General features: G+C 46.2%; 1 protein-coding gene across 3 annotated transcripts in view; it reads right to left on the bottom strand.

Moving 5' to 3' along the window:
* LOC122943688 (monoacylglycerol lipase abhd6-A-like) overlaps window positions 1-16,004 on the bottom strand; it is a 28,920-nt gene extending 12,916 nt beyond the window's left edge. The window contains exons 1-2 of one of the 3 annotated variants that reach the window (XM_044301616.1): window positions 15,931-16,004; window positions 3,892-4,032 (exon numbers count right to left, since the gene is read on the bottom strand). In XM_044301616.1, coding sequence (XP_044157551.1) covers window positions 3,892-4,010 — 119 coding nt within the window. In that variant the 5' untranslated portion in view covers window positions 4,011-4,032; window positions 15,931-16,004. Of the gene's footprint in view, window positions 1-3,891; window positions 4,033-9,079; window positions 9,154-15,930 lie in introns of those variants that run through there. The other 2 variants (XM_044301615.1, XM_044301614.1) reach the window with 2 other exon arrangements.

Here is a 16,004-nt window from a genome sequence, read left to right as displayed (position 1 = left end):
GCCTTCAAGTACTTACAGTGCCTTAAAAAGGAATTCATACCCTTTGAACTTTTTCACGTTACACCCACAAATTTTTATGTATTTTATTGGGATTTTATGTGATAGACCAAGACAAAGTAGCAAGTATATTCAGCCCCCGAGTCAATATTTTGTAGGACCACCTTTTGCTAATAAAATACATAAAAATTTGTGGGTGTAACGTGAAAGAGTTCAAAGGGTATGAATACTTTTTCAAGGCACTGTAAGTACTTGAAGGCATGAATATAAGATATGCAGGAACTGTTGTGTTAGGCACAGCATGACAGTTTGACACTATATGGCTATGCTATTTAGGGGTTAAAGCAGAATTTTCTCTTAACTTCGTGTCTTTAAAAATAAATAAATGGACTTTACAAGTCTTTTGGGGTATGTCTCTACCAGCTTTCCACATTGTTATGCAAGCGGGTATGGACCCACTGCGACACTGACTGGCTATACTCTGGAGGGGCGCGACTAATCAACTACCTGGTCTTCACTAGAGCCTCTGGTGGTGAGGATAGGCTTGGGCTGTTAGCGTAGTTGCCACTCCAGAGCAGTCCCCGAGTCAGTGGCAGTGTCAGTGGCAAGAACCGAGGGGGAAGTACGTGGTCAGGGCAGGCAGCGATCCAGCAAGGTCCGTAAACAAGGTCAGAGGCAGGCGGCAAACAAGCAAAATCCGATAAATCCAAAAGCAGGATCTGGTACACAGCAAAGCAAAACTTTCAAAAACACCTTCACACAGGGAACTAGACAAACTAGTAACCATGAGTTGCTCAGGCATCTTCCTGTGGTAGGAAGCACCTTTAAATACCTCCTGCAATCCAGTCATAGGCTGGTTAGACAGAGGGCATGCATGTGCTGCTTCACAGGTGAGGAGAGACGCAACAATGCAAGCCCTAACAGTACAGGTCTCCAGCAGGAAGTAAACTGGCATGGAGCACAGATGCAACAGTTAAGCTACCCGCTGCCCGCAGGAGGGAAAGGGGGAGCATGACAGCCGTGCCTGTGGGTAGGGGCAGCCGCGCTGGCACGGACCGCTGGGCTAACACATCTAGAGGCTGACATTTTTGCCCATTCTTTTTTGCTTTGATCTATTCTAAACCATTCTATTGTTGCTCTGGCTGTATATTTAGGGTTGTTGACCTGCTGGAAGGTGAACCGCCGCATGAGTCTGAAGTCTTTTGCAGCCTCTAACGGGTTTTCCTCCAGGATTTCCCCGTATTTAGCTCCATCCATCTTGCTATTAACTCTGACCAGCTTCCATGTCCCTGCTTTGACCAGCTTTCCTGTCCCCACCACCATGTTTCACTGTGGGGACAGTGTGTTCAGGGTGATTTACAGTATTAGTTTTCTGCCACACATAGCATTTAGGCCATAAAGTTCAACTTTGGTCACATCTGACCAGGGCACGTTCCTTCACATGTTTACTGTGTCCCCTACATGGCTTGTGACAAGCTGCAAACTGGACTTATGGTTTGCGTTCAAAATGGTTCTTTCCATTCTTCCATAAAGGCCAGATTTGTGGAGTACACAACTAATAGTTGTCCTGTGGACAGATTCTCCCACCTGAGCTGAGGATCTCTTAAGCTCCTCCAGAGTTACCATGGGCCACTCAGCTGCTTCTCCAATTCGTGCACTCCTTGCCGATGGTCATGTCTTGGTTGGTTTGGCAGTTGTGCCGTACTCCTTCAATTTTTCGGATGATGGATTGAACAGAGCTTAGTGAGATGTTCAGAGGAGCTTAGGATATTTATTTTATTACCTAACCCTACTTTACACTTCTCCACAACTTTATCCCTGACCTGTCTGGTGTGTTCCTTGGTTTTCATTATGTTGTTTGATCACTGATGCATGCTACACTTTCCAGGTTTTTATTTGTATCATTTCCTTTTCACTTCACGCCCACTTGCTAATTTGTCTTGATCTATCACATACAATCCCAATAAAATACATTTAAAGGGAGTCTGTCATCAACATTTCACCTTTGTAACCCTTCCCATAGCTTTCTAGCAGGGGCGTAGCTATAGGGGGTGCAGAGGTAGCAGTCGCTACCGGGCCCAAAGACCCTTGTGTCACAAAAGAAGGCACCAGTATTATAGAAAGTGCTTGATCGTCACATCTCTGGCTGGAGGGAAGAGGTTAGGTCAAGAATTTAGCATGGGGGGGTGCCATTTCAATTTTTGCCTCACGCAGCAGGAAGGCTATGTGCTCCCCTACCCCTGGCCACAGAGCACTGAGGGAAGGGGGGCCCAAGCTGAACTATTGCACCAGGGCCCATGAGCCTTTAGCTATGCCCCTGCTTTCTAGCATCCTTACAGTTAATAAAAACGTTACCTTTATGATCAATCATGGACTTATAAAACCGGCAAAAAACATTGTAGCATATGCAAATGAGGGCTCGCAAGTGCCCAGGGGCGGTGTTACCCTCGTAGGTGCCCTTCTAGCTCAGCCTTTTCTTAGCTTCCCCCCCCTCCTTCCCCCCACCCATTCTTTCCCTCTGACCGCCTATCTACTAACTTCTTGTTTCGCCGAGATCCCGCGCCTGCGCACTCAGTCCGTCGGCTGGCGCATGCGCACTGCGATGCCCATTCCTTGTACGGCATCACAGTAATTAATGCACATGCGCCGGCTTCGCACCGTTAGCCGGCGCATGCGCATTAATTACTGTGATGCCGTACAAGGAATGGGCATCGCAGTGCGCATGCGCCGGCCTGAGTGTGCAGGCGCGGGATTTCGGCGAAACAATTAGTTAGTAGATAGGCGGTCAGAGGGAAAGGATGGGCGGGCTGAGGGAAGCGAAGAAAAGGCTGAGCTAGCAGGGCACCTACGAGGGTAACGCCGCCCCTGGGCACTTGCGAGCCCTCATTTGCATATGCTACAAAGATGTTTGCCGGTTTTATAAGTCCAGGATTGATCATAAAGGTAACGTTTTTATTAACTGTAAGGATGCTAGAAAGCTATGGAAAGGGTTACAAAGGTGAAATGTTGATGACAGACTCCCTTTAAGTTTGTGGGCGCAATATAAAAAAAAAAAAAAAAGTTCAAGTGGTATGAATACTTTTCCAAGGCACTGAAAAGTCCTATACAGTACCCAAGTAACAACAAAGCGCATCATCACAAAATGTCAAGACGATCTTCCAGAGAGGAAATTTAGAGCCATCTTTGGGATCACACCACACATTATTTGGACTTAATAATCAACAATATGCCAGAAGTTCTCCTGCTCCCTGTATGGTGGCTGCAGATCGTCTCAATTTTACTGTAACTATTTCTAGAAAGCACCTTTGGAGCTCTTACCAGAAAAGCTGAACTCTGACTGCAATAAACTCATTAGAGAGTGATCAAAACAGGTTACTGTACTCAGAGATGTTAAAGGGTGGACATTCACTTAGAGGGAAATGGCTGTAAGTAGTGGCACACAGAGAAGTAAGGGCCCCATAGCAAGGATCAAACCGGGGCCCCACACAGGACAAAAGGGTTTCTGCCTAAACCATTTTCTATTACTTTTGTGCCATTTTTTTTACTGCCTCATTTGCTAAAAGTTGTTCCTTTAGAGCAGGCATGCTCAACCTGCGGCCCTCCAGCTGTTGTAAAACTACAACTCCCACAATGCCCTGCTGTAGGCTGATAGTTGTAGGCTGTTCGGGCATGCTGGGAGTTGTAGTTTTGCAACAGCTGGAGGGCCGCAGGTTGAGCATGCCTGCTTTAGAGGGTAGAGTCCTGACCAAGTTTTCACCCCCTGTAGAAAAGGAGATAATCCCAACTATGACTGGGCCCCCTCTTGCACTGGGCCCCATAGCAGTCGCCTGGTCTGCCGCTATGGTAGTTACGCCCCTGGCTGTAAGGTGAACAATGGAGGAGTTGTAGGCTTACCAGTAATAAATTCTGAGGAGTGCAGCCGGCCAAAGAAAGAAAGAGGTCACGAAAGCCAATATTGGGATAAGCAAGGTACCTCCGGCAATGAGGAACATGTTTAGTACATCCAGATCCATATTCCTTCTGGTCAGACCCTGCCTGAAAGAATTAAAGAAGAATTTAGAGTCATTTTTTGTAACTTTTGCAGAAACTTTTTTTTTTTTGCATAATATATAGTACAGAGGATATATATATGGCCTATGGTTATGTGCGAAAAAATTTGAATATTTCTGCAATATAAGAAAAAAAAAAAGTTCTACAGAATCTGGATACAATGGATCGGGAGCCGAAAAGCCAAACTTTATAACCCCTCAGCCTTTTTTCTGCAGCTGAAGGGCTATTTGTGCAATGCTCCGTTTCCTACATTTACTAATGAAATCTGAATACATGACCATCAGCTTAACATGCAATACACACAGTGCAGCAATACAAGGCTAGAACTACAAGTACCATAATAATTTGCAGCATACAGGCGTGTATCCTATACAATGATCCTGATTATTGCCACCCTACCTGCTTTCTGTGCTCTGCTATTACATAAGCCTCCATATGTGATTTGATGCATTAAAAGTGAATACACCGTCTATACTTATAGAACCGAGCTCAGTGATAACGCCGATCGCTCCTCTAATACACAGACCTCCGTGATAGAACCAGGCTGTGTATGGAGCTCTTGCCGCAGTCAGTCCCTATCCGTCAGCAGTTTTCTCCTCGAGATCAGCATTATCCAGGTTACCAGAGCTGCAGATCTCACAGCCATACAGTATAACTGAAGCCCACAGCAATCATCTGCTCTTCTTCCAAGATTCCCCCCCCCCCCCCAGCCCTTAGGGCGTCAAGATCCCCCTTCTGTGGAAGAACTTACAAGAAGGATGCGGCTGTGCATGTGTAACGCCCCGCTAGGGGGCATTACCACTCTTTTTGCCCCATCAATATGTCCTTTGGTTGATCTAATGACATTGTGTGTATTCATCTCATAGCCTGCAAAAAAAATTATATTTATTTCCTATGAAACTGTTGTATTGTATGTAATGTGCCTGGTTCACCATCAGATGGCAGCAATATTAGCAGAACTAGTTTAGGCCTCATTCACATCACCGCTTCTCCTTTCCGTTCTCCGGCTCCGTTGAGGAGCAGGAGAACGGAAAGGATGGATTCTGCAGATAACTGAGACCTAACTGAGCGTAACGGAGCCTAAAGACCCCATAGACTATAATGGGGTCTGTTCGGGGTCCGCTCAGAACATGATTTTTGAGCGGAGACGAAAGTCCTGCATGCAACAATCATGTTCTGATCGGACACCGAAATGACCCCATTATAGTCTATGGGGTCTTTAGGCTCCGTTACGCTCAGTTAGGTCTCAGTTATCTTCAGAATCCGTTCTCCTGCTCCTCAACGGAGCCGGAGAACGGAAAGGAGAAACGGTGATGTGAACGAGGCCTTATCTGGAATGGAACCTTTTTGTCCATTCCAGCTCTCTCTAGAGAGGGAGGAGTTTAGTTAGTTAGTGAAAGGTCAGTCTAGCCTTCCCCTTTGTGGGGAGAGGTTGTGTATAGTCGACCCCCTGCAGGAGGTAGCTTGTCTCTTCTGGGGGAGCCCTGCCTAGACCAGCAGAGCACCATCAGCTCTGCTGGAACAAGAGAAAAGAGCCAAGAGCTTAAGAGAAGCCAGGAGGAAAGGTTCCCTGGATACAGATAAAGATAAAGACAGAGTCATACTACAGCAAGTAAAGTTCAGCAGAAAGGAAAAGTTTCTATTTAATTCTGCCAGTACAGCAGATTCAAAGAGTGACAGATGTAGCAGAGCCGAGAGAGTTTGCCTACCAAAAGTTAAGCTAAAACCTGCTGATGACCAAGACAAAGCTTGAATATAGTTTCTGATGCAAGTTTGTTCACGTAAAGCTGTTGTTCAACATTATACCAAGTCTGGACTGAATTTATTTCATCCTTCATCAATCATCCATCTTACTTGCGTGGATACGGACGACCGCGCTTAGGCCTCGTTCACACTTCAGTGTTTGGTCAGTGATTTCCATCAGTGATTTGTGAGCCAAAACCAGAAGTGGAGCCTCCATAGACATGAGGTAGAAGGGAAAGATCTGCTCCTGTTCTATGTTTAGAGCTGCACCTGGTTTTGGCTCACAAATCACTGACCAAACACTGAAGTGTGAACGAGGCCTTAGGGTTCCATGTTATCCGGGTAGGAGCACCGTGACAAGTGCACAGCCACGCCACCAAGGGACATTAGGCCACCCTTACACCACTCTGGCATTCCTATCCTGGGCACCAACTACCAACTCCATCTACATACCCTGTCCCTTGTTGCTAAAATGCAACTGGCATTACGACAAAATTTTAACCACTAATAACATCTTAAAGGAACCCCCTGGCCGAAGTATTCCCCGTGCCCGCTGCACATGTGAATACAGCGATGCCACATTACATTCAGTACATGGACCTCTGCCCCTCGCATCTGATCCACCTTTGGTCGCTGTAAATCTGACACTGCGATGGCATGGGATAGAGAGATAAACTTGAACGCTTCAAGAAATAGAATTAACCCCTTTTTTCCCCCAGGAATGAACTGAGGCATGCAACGATGCACAAGGACCACCAACCACACGGGGGGTTTGCACATTCGCAGCGTGCTCTCCATTAACAGCAGGGCCCTGTTCTTGATAGAGGAACACATCTGAGAGTTGGAAACCGCTCCTATGGAACATGCATGACCATATCCCGTCAATATGACATAAATGCCCAGATGGAACAAGCCCTTTAAGCTGCTGGGCCCCAATGCAAAATCTGTAACAGGGCCCTCAACTGCACTGAGCCATTTAAAACTGGTGTCTTATGTCGCAGATGGGCCTTAGGGGTGACTGCTACCTCTGCACCCCTATAGCTACGCCCCTGCCCAGAACAGAAGACTCCACCATAGAGGAAACTTCTGTGATTCCGAAACAGTTATAGTTACATTCTGTATTTTGTGCTGCCATTTTAATTCGTTTTTTTCACCCAGAGTTCTGTACCCTTCTGAATTCCACTATTCTATGTCCATTCAGGGCTGTTTAACAAACTGCGCCGCCATCTGCACCTGAAATACACCTAATTTAGGAGTAGTTCATATAAGTAAATGACCCCCTAAGTGTGTAATAAGTGCGTAAAATAAGTAGATGAGACGCCTGTTCCTGGTACCATGCAGGCACATATGTGTATATAATTTGGTATTTTGATCACAAATAGTACTTCCTCCAGCAACCCCCCAAAATCAATACAGACCACATATGCAGACCCCCTAAACAAATAGAAACCACACACTAGACCCCTAAATAAAAGATAGAGACCCAAGATCAGACCCCTATTTATAGAGACTCCAGGCCATACTCCTGTTTATAAATCCTAGACCAGAGCCCCTAAAAATACAGATCCAGACCAGACCCCTTCTATTTACAGACCCCAGATGAGCACCACTGCAGAATATCATTATATATTACACACACATACATCGTGGCAATCAGTAGGGATGAGCGAACTTCTGTTTTCAAGTTCGGCGTACAAGGTTCGGGTTATCTAAGAATTTCATTAAGGATTTCTCTACCACGGACCACAAGTTATTGTCTGTGGTAGCGGAATCCTTAGGGCTGTTTCACACGAGCGGATGCCGTGCGTGACATCCGCTGCGTGAATGACAGCCAAGACCCGATGCAGACTGCAGAAGCACGGAGCGTTAACATGACTGATAATGCTCCCTGCCTCTCTGTGATCTCTTTACTACGAAATCACAGCGAGATAAAGTTGTCACTTCGTAGTAAAGAGATCACAGAGAGGCACGGAGCATTATCAGTCATGTTACTGCTCCGTGCTTCTGCAGTCTGCATCGGGTCTTGGCTGTCATTCACGCAGCGGATGTCACGCACGGCATCCGCTCGTGTGAAACCGCCCTTAGATAACCAGAACCTTGTACATCGAACCTGAAACACAAGTTCATTCATACCCAGCGATCAGCTCAAATGGCGACTTTGAAAAGCCCAGCTCTCCTGGGCTTCCTGGCTTCTATTGGCCAGCCAAAACCTGGCCTGGATACCTCCGAAGTTGATTCGCATAAAACACAATCAGTCACCATTGACTTATATTGTTTCAGTGACCGATCTGTTTTTTCCAGTTTTTCTGACCGAAAACAAAACCGCAGTTTGCAGCAGTATTGTGTCCGGTCACAAAACGGAATGCTGACGGAACGGAAGACATCCTGAACGGATCTCTTTCCATTCAGAATGTATGAGGACTAAACGGAAATTGTTTAATTTTTTTTTTCCGGTATTGTGATCCTCTGCCGGGTCTTAATATCGGAAAACAACAACGCAAGTGTGAAAGTAGCCTAAAACAATATTTTTACGCCAAAAACAGGCGCAGACCCTACAGTAAATGTGCCCCAAGGTGTAGCATGATGCGCAGTCCTACTTTACATAGATAAGTGAAGCGCCGGCACTATGTGGATTACAGAAGCGCTGGCCGTCGTCTCGTAGGTAACGTGTCGCATGACACTAAAGGGTAGAGCTACACGGCGACATTTCATATAATGCATTTCGATGGTGATACTGCGACAGTGACAGTTGCAAAAAAAATTAAATATCAGACTTGGATGGATTTTTTGCCACTGTTGCGTTGCACTCGCAGAATGTGGCATTGAAATACATTGAATGAAACGTTGCAGGACTTTCTTGTTAGGGTTCTGCGACACAAAGATATGTGCAACTTTCCTTCAACTTGCTGTAGCGCGACTATTTTGGAAATCTGGATTTTGCTGTGAAGACACGGCCAAGTCGCAGGCGAGTCACGTCACGTCGCAGCATGTTACGTGTCGTGCTGCAACACAGTGACGAACATTACATGAAATCTAGCACAACACGTGTCGCTGAACCCTTTAGCTACCAGAAAATGAATAAGCCCCCCCCCCCCTTCTCCTACCTCCTCTGGTGTTACTGGAAGGATACGATGAGGAATCCTGAATAGTGAAGGGATGCCTGCACACCTTCCTCCCCGGACCACAACAATTAGCATCTGCAGAGTATTGCACCTAACTCAGTAGCCTGCAGACGGCTGCTACACCCTGGCTGCTCTGGTCATTGCACAGGTAGATTGCTGCTGCCTACCTGGTGAGGCACCCACTGCGTCCGGATGGTTTTCTCACCAGTTCACTCCGGGATCCAGCTGCTGGACTGCAGACTTCAGCAGAGGACAGATAACAAGGAGGCGGCACCAGCTCTCTAGGGACGGCAAAGAGTGCCAATGTCTGTACACGTCCTTAAAGGGGTTGTCCCATTAAAAAATATTCTACAGTTTTCAAACCAGCCTCTGGATCTGAATACTTTTTATAATGGCATGTAATTAAAAATGTAAGGCAGCCACTGCATTATTCAATGAAATGTCTCTGCATAGCGCCACCTGCTGTTTGCTCTTTTTCTAATTTCTCTGTCCTCCTCGCTGAGATGAACGCACATGCTCAGTACCATCCTTCTACTGCCAGCAGCTGCAGCAGAGAGGACACGCTGCCAGCTTCAAATAAATCTAGTGGAGCAATGGAAGGGCAGCTCTCTGTATCCATGTACAGGGCTGGCTCTGGCTTTGTTAGAAGGAGGGTCTCATGTACTATATGATGTCTCATGTTCCTATTTTACATTAAATCGGGAATAACGCCTTTAACATCAGCATGGTCACACGCAGCACAGGCCACGTGGTATGGCAGAATCTAGATAACCAGTCCCGGCCTGGTATGGGGTAACTTGTCGCAGTGGGGGTAGCTGCAAGGAGAGGGGGGGGGGGGGGAGCCCAGACCTGGTGCCTAATTAAAGGAATTTTACTGTGTAGGGCGCTTTCATATTGCAGTGTCTGCTGGAGACAGGAGGAGATGCTGCAAAACTCGGGAGGATTTCCCCCCTGTTCCCATAGGCTCCTATGTTAAAAAATGTATAATGCGCAATATACTTTTTTTTACTGGACGCCTCTGTATGGAATATGACCGCAGACTGCAAGAAGAAAAAAAACACTGTACAGAGGTTAAAAGGAATCTCTTTTGACCTTTGTCAGGTGAATGGGGGCCTAAGGATACGTTTGACACGCGTGTAACAAGCTTTCCCGGCCAACAGATACTACAAAATGCATTGTGCAATCAGCTGCAAGCTACATCTACTGGCTCCCCTTATGCAAGTCTTCATAAATGCAAATATTTAGTAAATCATGTGCTGCCAACTTAAAGGGGCATTCCAGGTACAACACGTTATTCGAGCATGGGCATGCATGCTTGACCACCGCTTCATTCAAATGTGGGACATGAGACCCCCATCTGCTTAGACCCCCTACTGAGCTATCTGAAAATCATAGCATAGTCCATGTGCATATTAAAGAAGAAAGTTCTGGAAGCACTGGTGCTCCTTCAGACGAGCGCTGTGTAGAACGGACGGCACCTGGACTGAACCCTGGCCATTATAGTCTATGGGCCAATTCACACCATCAGTCTGTGCAGAGAATGTCGCAGCTGAGCTTTGTGCAAGACTTATCCATTCAAGTCAATGGCCACGTGCAGCCCGTCTGCACAAGACTGACGACTTTAACATGACTCATCTGAATCCAGTCTAACGTGATGAGAACAAGTCCGTAGAAGACAATGCTGAGCACAGAGAACTGGGGCTTCAGGAGGCAGAGGCCAAGATGTGGCCAAGTGTCACCGGGTCTAAAGAAATCACAATTTATGTGGCTCTATACAGATAGAAGTGGATGCATAACTAAGGGGGTTCAGGGGGTGCATTCTAGGAAGAAAGAAAGATGGAAAAAAGTTACCAGCCAAAGAGGTCTCTGCTGCAAACTCTGAAGACATAGGTTGGGACTGGAAGAAGTCGACAAGGTGGTCTGGACCTACAGAGTAAGGCTCCATTCACACGTCCGCAATTCCCTTCCGCATTTTGCAGAACGGAATTGCGGACACATTCATTTCTATGGGGCCGCAATTCCGATCCCCCAAAAAATAGAACATGTCCTATTCTTGTCCGTTTTAGGCATTGTTACAATGGATCTGCAGAAGAAAAGAAAAAAAAAAAAAGACACACACATATGGTCGTGTGCATGTAGCCTAAACCACATGGATCCATCTTACTTTGTCTCAACAACTTATTGTCTATGGGGCACTTTTAAGAATACATACATTTTAGATGCCAGTCTTAATAAAGCACTAAGCTGGCACTGGTTCCGCTGGGGTTATGAAGAGGCGCCAGCCTCTCCATAACTTGGGTGGATCCCCCGCCAGTTCTTGATGTAAGACCGCTTCCTTGCTAAAACAGGCATAGAAAATGGTAATTGCGATGGGCCCATTGACCCTTCCCCACCACGTGTACTTTTTTTTTTAGACCTGACATTAGTGGGGAAAAGTAGCTGTTACACCGCAATCTGCGCATGAAATACGCCTAATATTGGGCGTATTTCAGCCTAATAAATGACCCCCTATGTATTTAATGGTGTAAAAAAATGTGTTCTTGGAGCTCAGACCTGTGACCCGGCTCTTAGACGCCACGCTGTGTGATCCAGACAAGATTTCATGCGGATTTTCTGCATACAAATCCAAACCATGTGCAGACAGCCTGCAATCACATGCAATGCATAAAGCACAGCTGGCACAATGAACAGAGACTATTCCCTCTCTTACAAAATACTGGGGCGTCACACCTAGGGATGAGCGAATGAAATTCGGATGAAACATCTGTCGATTCGCATAAAACTTCCCAAAGTTCGGGAAATAGTTTTTTTTACAGTGTTAGGCCTCCTGCACACAAATGTGTGTGCCCCGTGGCCGTGCTGCGGCAGGCAAAATGCGGGCAGCAATGCATGAACACCGACCGCGGGGCAGCCGCAGCGGATCACGGACCCATTCTCTTTAATGGGTCCGCGATCCGGCTGTTCCGCAAAAATATAGGACATGTTCAATCTTTTTGCAGAACGGAAGCAGGGGACGAAACCCCACGGAAGCAGAGATCCGTTCCGCATCTCTAGATTTGCGGACCCATTGAAGTGAATGGGTCCGCATCTGCGATACGGAATGCACACGGAACGGTGCCCGTGTATTGTGGGTCCACAATATGGCAAAGGGACACCTACGGTTGTGTGCAGGAGGTCTAAATCAATTTCTGAAGTTATTATGCAAAGTCTTGAGACTTTGTGAAGTAATAACTTCAGCTCATCGGAGCCAATACATTCTAATACTGTACAGAGCGCTCTCTCCGTACAGTATTGAAACTAAATTTTATGCAAATCGACTTCGGATGTTTCATCCGAAGTCCATTCGCTCATCCCTAGTCACAACCTTCACTGAAAACACACAATATAAATATATATAAATATATATATTATACACACATATATACATACACAACGTAATCACAGAATATCAACACTGAGCCTACTCTAAAACATACCCTTTATTGATAAACATTAAAACCACTTGCAATAGAAATGTCAAATAATCAAGCATGAAATAATAAACGTGTTCAGCAGGGTCGGGCAGAGGCAGGCGGGGCCCTCAACAACCAGACATGGTCACAATTAGAACGTATTACTTTCTGGCGGTTACTCACGGTTTGACATTCACTGACTTGATTAGTGGCTCTCAGTATATTGAGGGCTCACGGCGTATATTCTATCCTCAGCGACGCTCCACGGGGCTGGACTGGGGCACTTTGAGTATCCTGTAGGGTGGACCATCAAGGTGTCACTCAAAACAGTCCAAATCCCGTGATTTCTGCAGGTAATGGAATGGCCACAAAAGAAAATAATTTTAAAAATCCGCTTTAGGCAATCATGGTCAGGACACTCACCCTAAGGGCTCATGCACACAAACGTATTTTCTTTCCGTGCACTTTCCATTTTTATTTATTTTTTGCGTTCCAATTTCAATGGGTCCGGGAATCTGCGGATCTGTTTTTGCAGACAGCAAAATACATACGGTCGTGTGCATGAGGCCTAATACTGTCAAGTGCCCCTTCCTAAATCGCTTAAAAGGGGCTCACCTTATCGGTGGCTATCCCTAAAGGCTCATGCACAGCACACAGCCTTGCCTAGCCATTACGTGCATTGGGGACTGCAACTTGCAGTCCCCAAAACACAGGCCACATCCGTGTGGCTGCTGCAGACGGATCTAGACCCATTCAACTTGAACGGGTCCGTGGCCCATCCACACCGCAAAAATAGAACATGTTCTATTTTTCTACGGTGCGGAGAGAAACTCCCCGGAAGTACTCTGTAATGTTTCCGTGCCTCCATTCTGCAACGCACCTTCCTGATTGCGGACCCATTCAAGTGAATGGGTGTCAGGCTTTGGTGTGGGAGGGGGACAGGGAATCAGGCCTGAGGACTAGGGAAGGAAGATGGACACCTCCTAGTAAAACCATAACCAAAATCCTGACTGACTACCAGTATGAACAGACCCCAGAGGTAGGCGAGTTCATACACAGGAATACCTAGAGTCCTATAGGACCCTGGTACTAATGGCAGGGACGAGACTACCTGTTCCTCCAAAAGGAAGGACGAACAGGAGTCTCCTTCAGGCCTAATACAAATAGGGAAAAGCAACACACAGAACCCAAACAAAATACAAAAAGGGAAAGGAAAGACTTAACTTCAAAGGGGCTATGGAAGCACCAGGAACTCCGCCAAGATCCACACACCAGCATGTGGCACACGTTTGCGTGCATGAGCGCTAAGCATAAGAGACCCTGCCTAGCAAAAACGTCCCGACGTGTGCTGTCCGCATCTTTTGTAGGTCCACTGAAATGAATGTATGGCCGTCTGAATGAGCCCTTAGGGTGAGTGTCCCGACCACGATCGCCTTTTTTTAGATTCTGTTCTTTTGTGGCCATTCCATTACCTTCAGAAATCATGGGATTTGGACTGTTTTGAGTGACACCTTGATGGTCCACCCTACAGGATCCTCAAAGTGCCCCAGTCCAGCCCTGTGGAGCGTCGCTGAGGATAGAATATACGCCGTGAGCCCTCAATATAACGAGAGCCACTAATAAAGTCAGCGCTCACCGAACGATGAGTAACCGGCAGAAAGTAATACATTCGAATTCTCACTTGGGTTGAGCGAACTTGTGTTTTCAAGTTCAGCGTATCTAAGAATTCTGTTATGGATTCTGCTACCACGGACCATAAGTTATGGTCCGTGGTAGCGAAATCCATAACGGAATTCTTAGATAACCCGAACCTTGTACGCCGAACTTGAAACACAAGTTCGCTCATCCCTAACCCTGGGTTCACACCTGAGCGTTGCGCAAACGCGCGTTTTACGCGCGTTTTTGTCGCGCGTTTTTATGCGCGTTTTTGTAATAGTAAACGCGCGTTTGACGCGCGTTTGTGTCATTGACTGCAGTGTCCTATGGCCACAAACGCGCGTCAAAACGCCCCAAAGAAGCTCAAGTACTTGTTTGAGCGTCGGGCGTTTTACAGCGCGTTCGTACGTGCTGTAAAACGCCCAGGTGTGAACCCTTCCCATAGGGAAGCATTGGTTTTCATGTCTTAAGCGTTTTACAGCGCGTTTGAACGCGCTGTAAAACGCTCAGGTGTGAACCCAGCGTAACTGTGACCATCTCTGGTTGTTGAGGGCCCCGCCTGCCTCAGCCCGACCCTGCCTAATACTTATCATTTGATGTTTGATTATATTTGACATTTCTATTGCAACTTAGTGGTTTTAACGTATATTTTATACCAATAAAGGGCATGTTTTAGAGTAGGGTTCATTTTGATATTCAGTGATTAAGGTGTCAGAACCTTCTTATCTACAATCCAGGAACACCTATGGATCCAAAAAGCTTACAATCTACTTACTAAGAGTACAAATAATACTGTACTCAGCACTAGGCATCCTGAATTATATTTCCGCAAATAACGGGGCAGCAATATACAGGCCGTGGCCGTTTTGGCACCTCATCACGGATGCAGACACATTCACTTGAATGGGTCCGCCATCCGGAAGGTACCGTAAGGAACCCAACGGAAGCACTACGGTCCCCAATGCAAGGAACTGGCGGCACACAGTCGTGGGCATGAGCCCTAATTATAATATTGGGAAAAAAAATGACTAGATAGATAATACATTGTATAACAGATGAGCAGATATACCGTATAACGACACTACATAAAATAATAAACCGTAAAACCTAGAGATGAGGTTCTCCGATCCGTCCAATGTCCTATCAGTTCGCCAATGGAGGCTCAATTGTCAAATATATATATCAGAGAAAAATGGCGGCACTGGCAAAGAGTGAAAGGTTGGGTGCACGTTCTTGAGGGAATAGGCTTCTTACCCCAATAAATAGTCCAGAAAATGAATGGCGCTCCAGTAGGTCATGAACAAATAACTCAAGCTTGAAAAAGGCTCTAGTATTGAGCCGAAACGTTGTACCGCACGGGTGAATAAAGGAGTTATTTGTTCATGACCTACTGGAGCGCCATTCATTTTCTGGACATATATATATATATATATATATATATATATATATATATATATATTCTAAATACTGACACATGCAAATTACTAAATACATATCCGGTAAGTGACTACGGAAAGCGTGGACATTTTTGGATATTTTTCCTTAGCGCCGGCTATGGTTAGATGTAATGCTACGTAAAGCGCTAAACAATAGTTCCTAATGGCGAAAACGGACAATGGGCGAGATCTACGGCAGCGACCTCCTTAACTGTGGAAGTGACAGCCGGAGAGCGCAGGTTTTACGTAATAGTGACACAATGTGACATGTGCTATAGGTGGCAATGACAGCTGTCACACATGGCACAGACCGCAGAAATAAAGAGGGGGGGGGGGAGCACCGGAGATTGAGAGATGAGGATGATGAAGTAGTAGTGATACAATGTAACCCTGACAGATACAAAAAGTGATACCACAATACACGGAGGTGATGGGGACACTGCATGCAGGGAGACCTGGCACACAGCCGCTCACCTACCGGCCCCTGTTTCCAGAGAATTCTCCGGTCAGTCCCGGGATCTCACTGCAGGATCAGACCCGGAAATGCC

The sequence above is a fragment of the Bufo gargarizans genome, chromosome 7 (assembly GCF_014858855.1).
Source record: "Bufo gargarizans isolate SCDJY-AF-19 chromosome 7, ASM1485885v1, whole genome shotgun sequence".
Lineage (NCBI taxonomy): Eukaryota > Metazoa > Chordata > Amphibia > Anura > Bufonidae > Bufo > Bufo gargarizans.
Note: the sequence above shows the minus strand (reverse complement) of the source record. Positions and strands in the feature narration are given on the sequence as shown.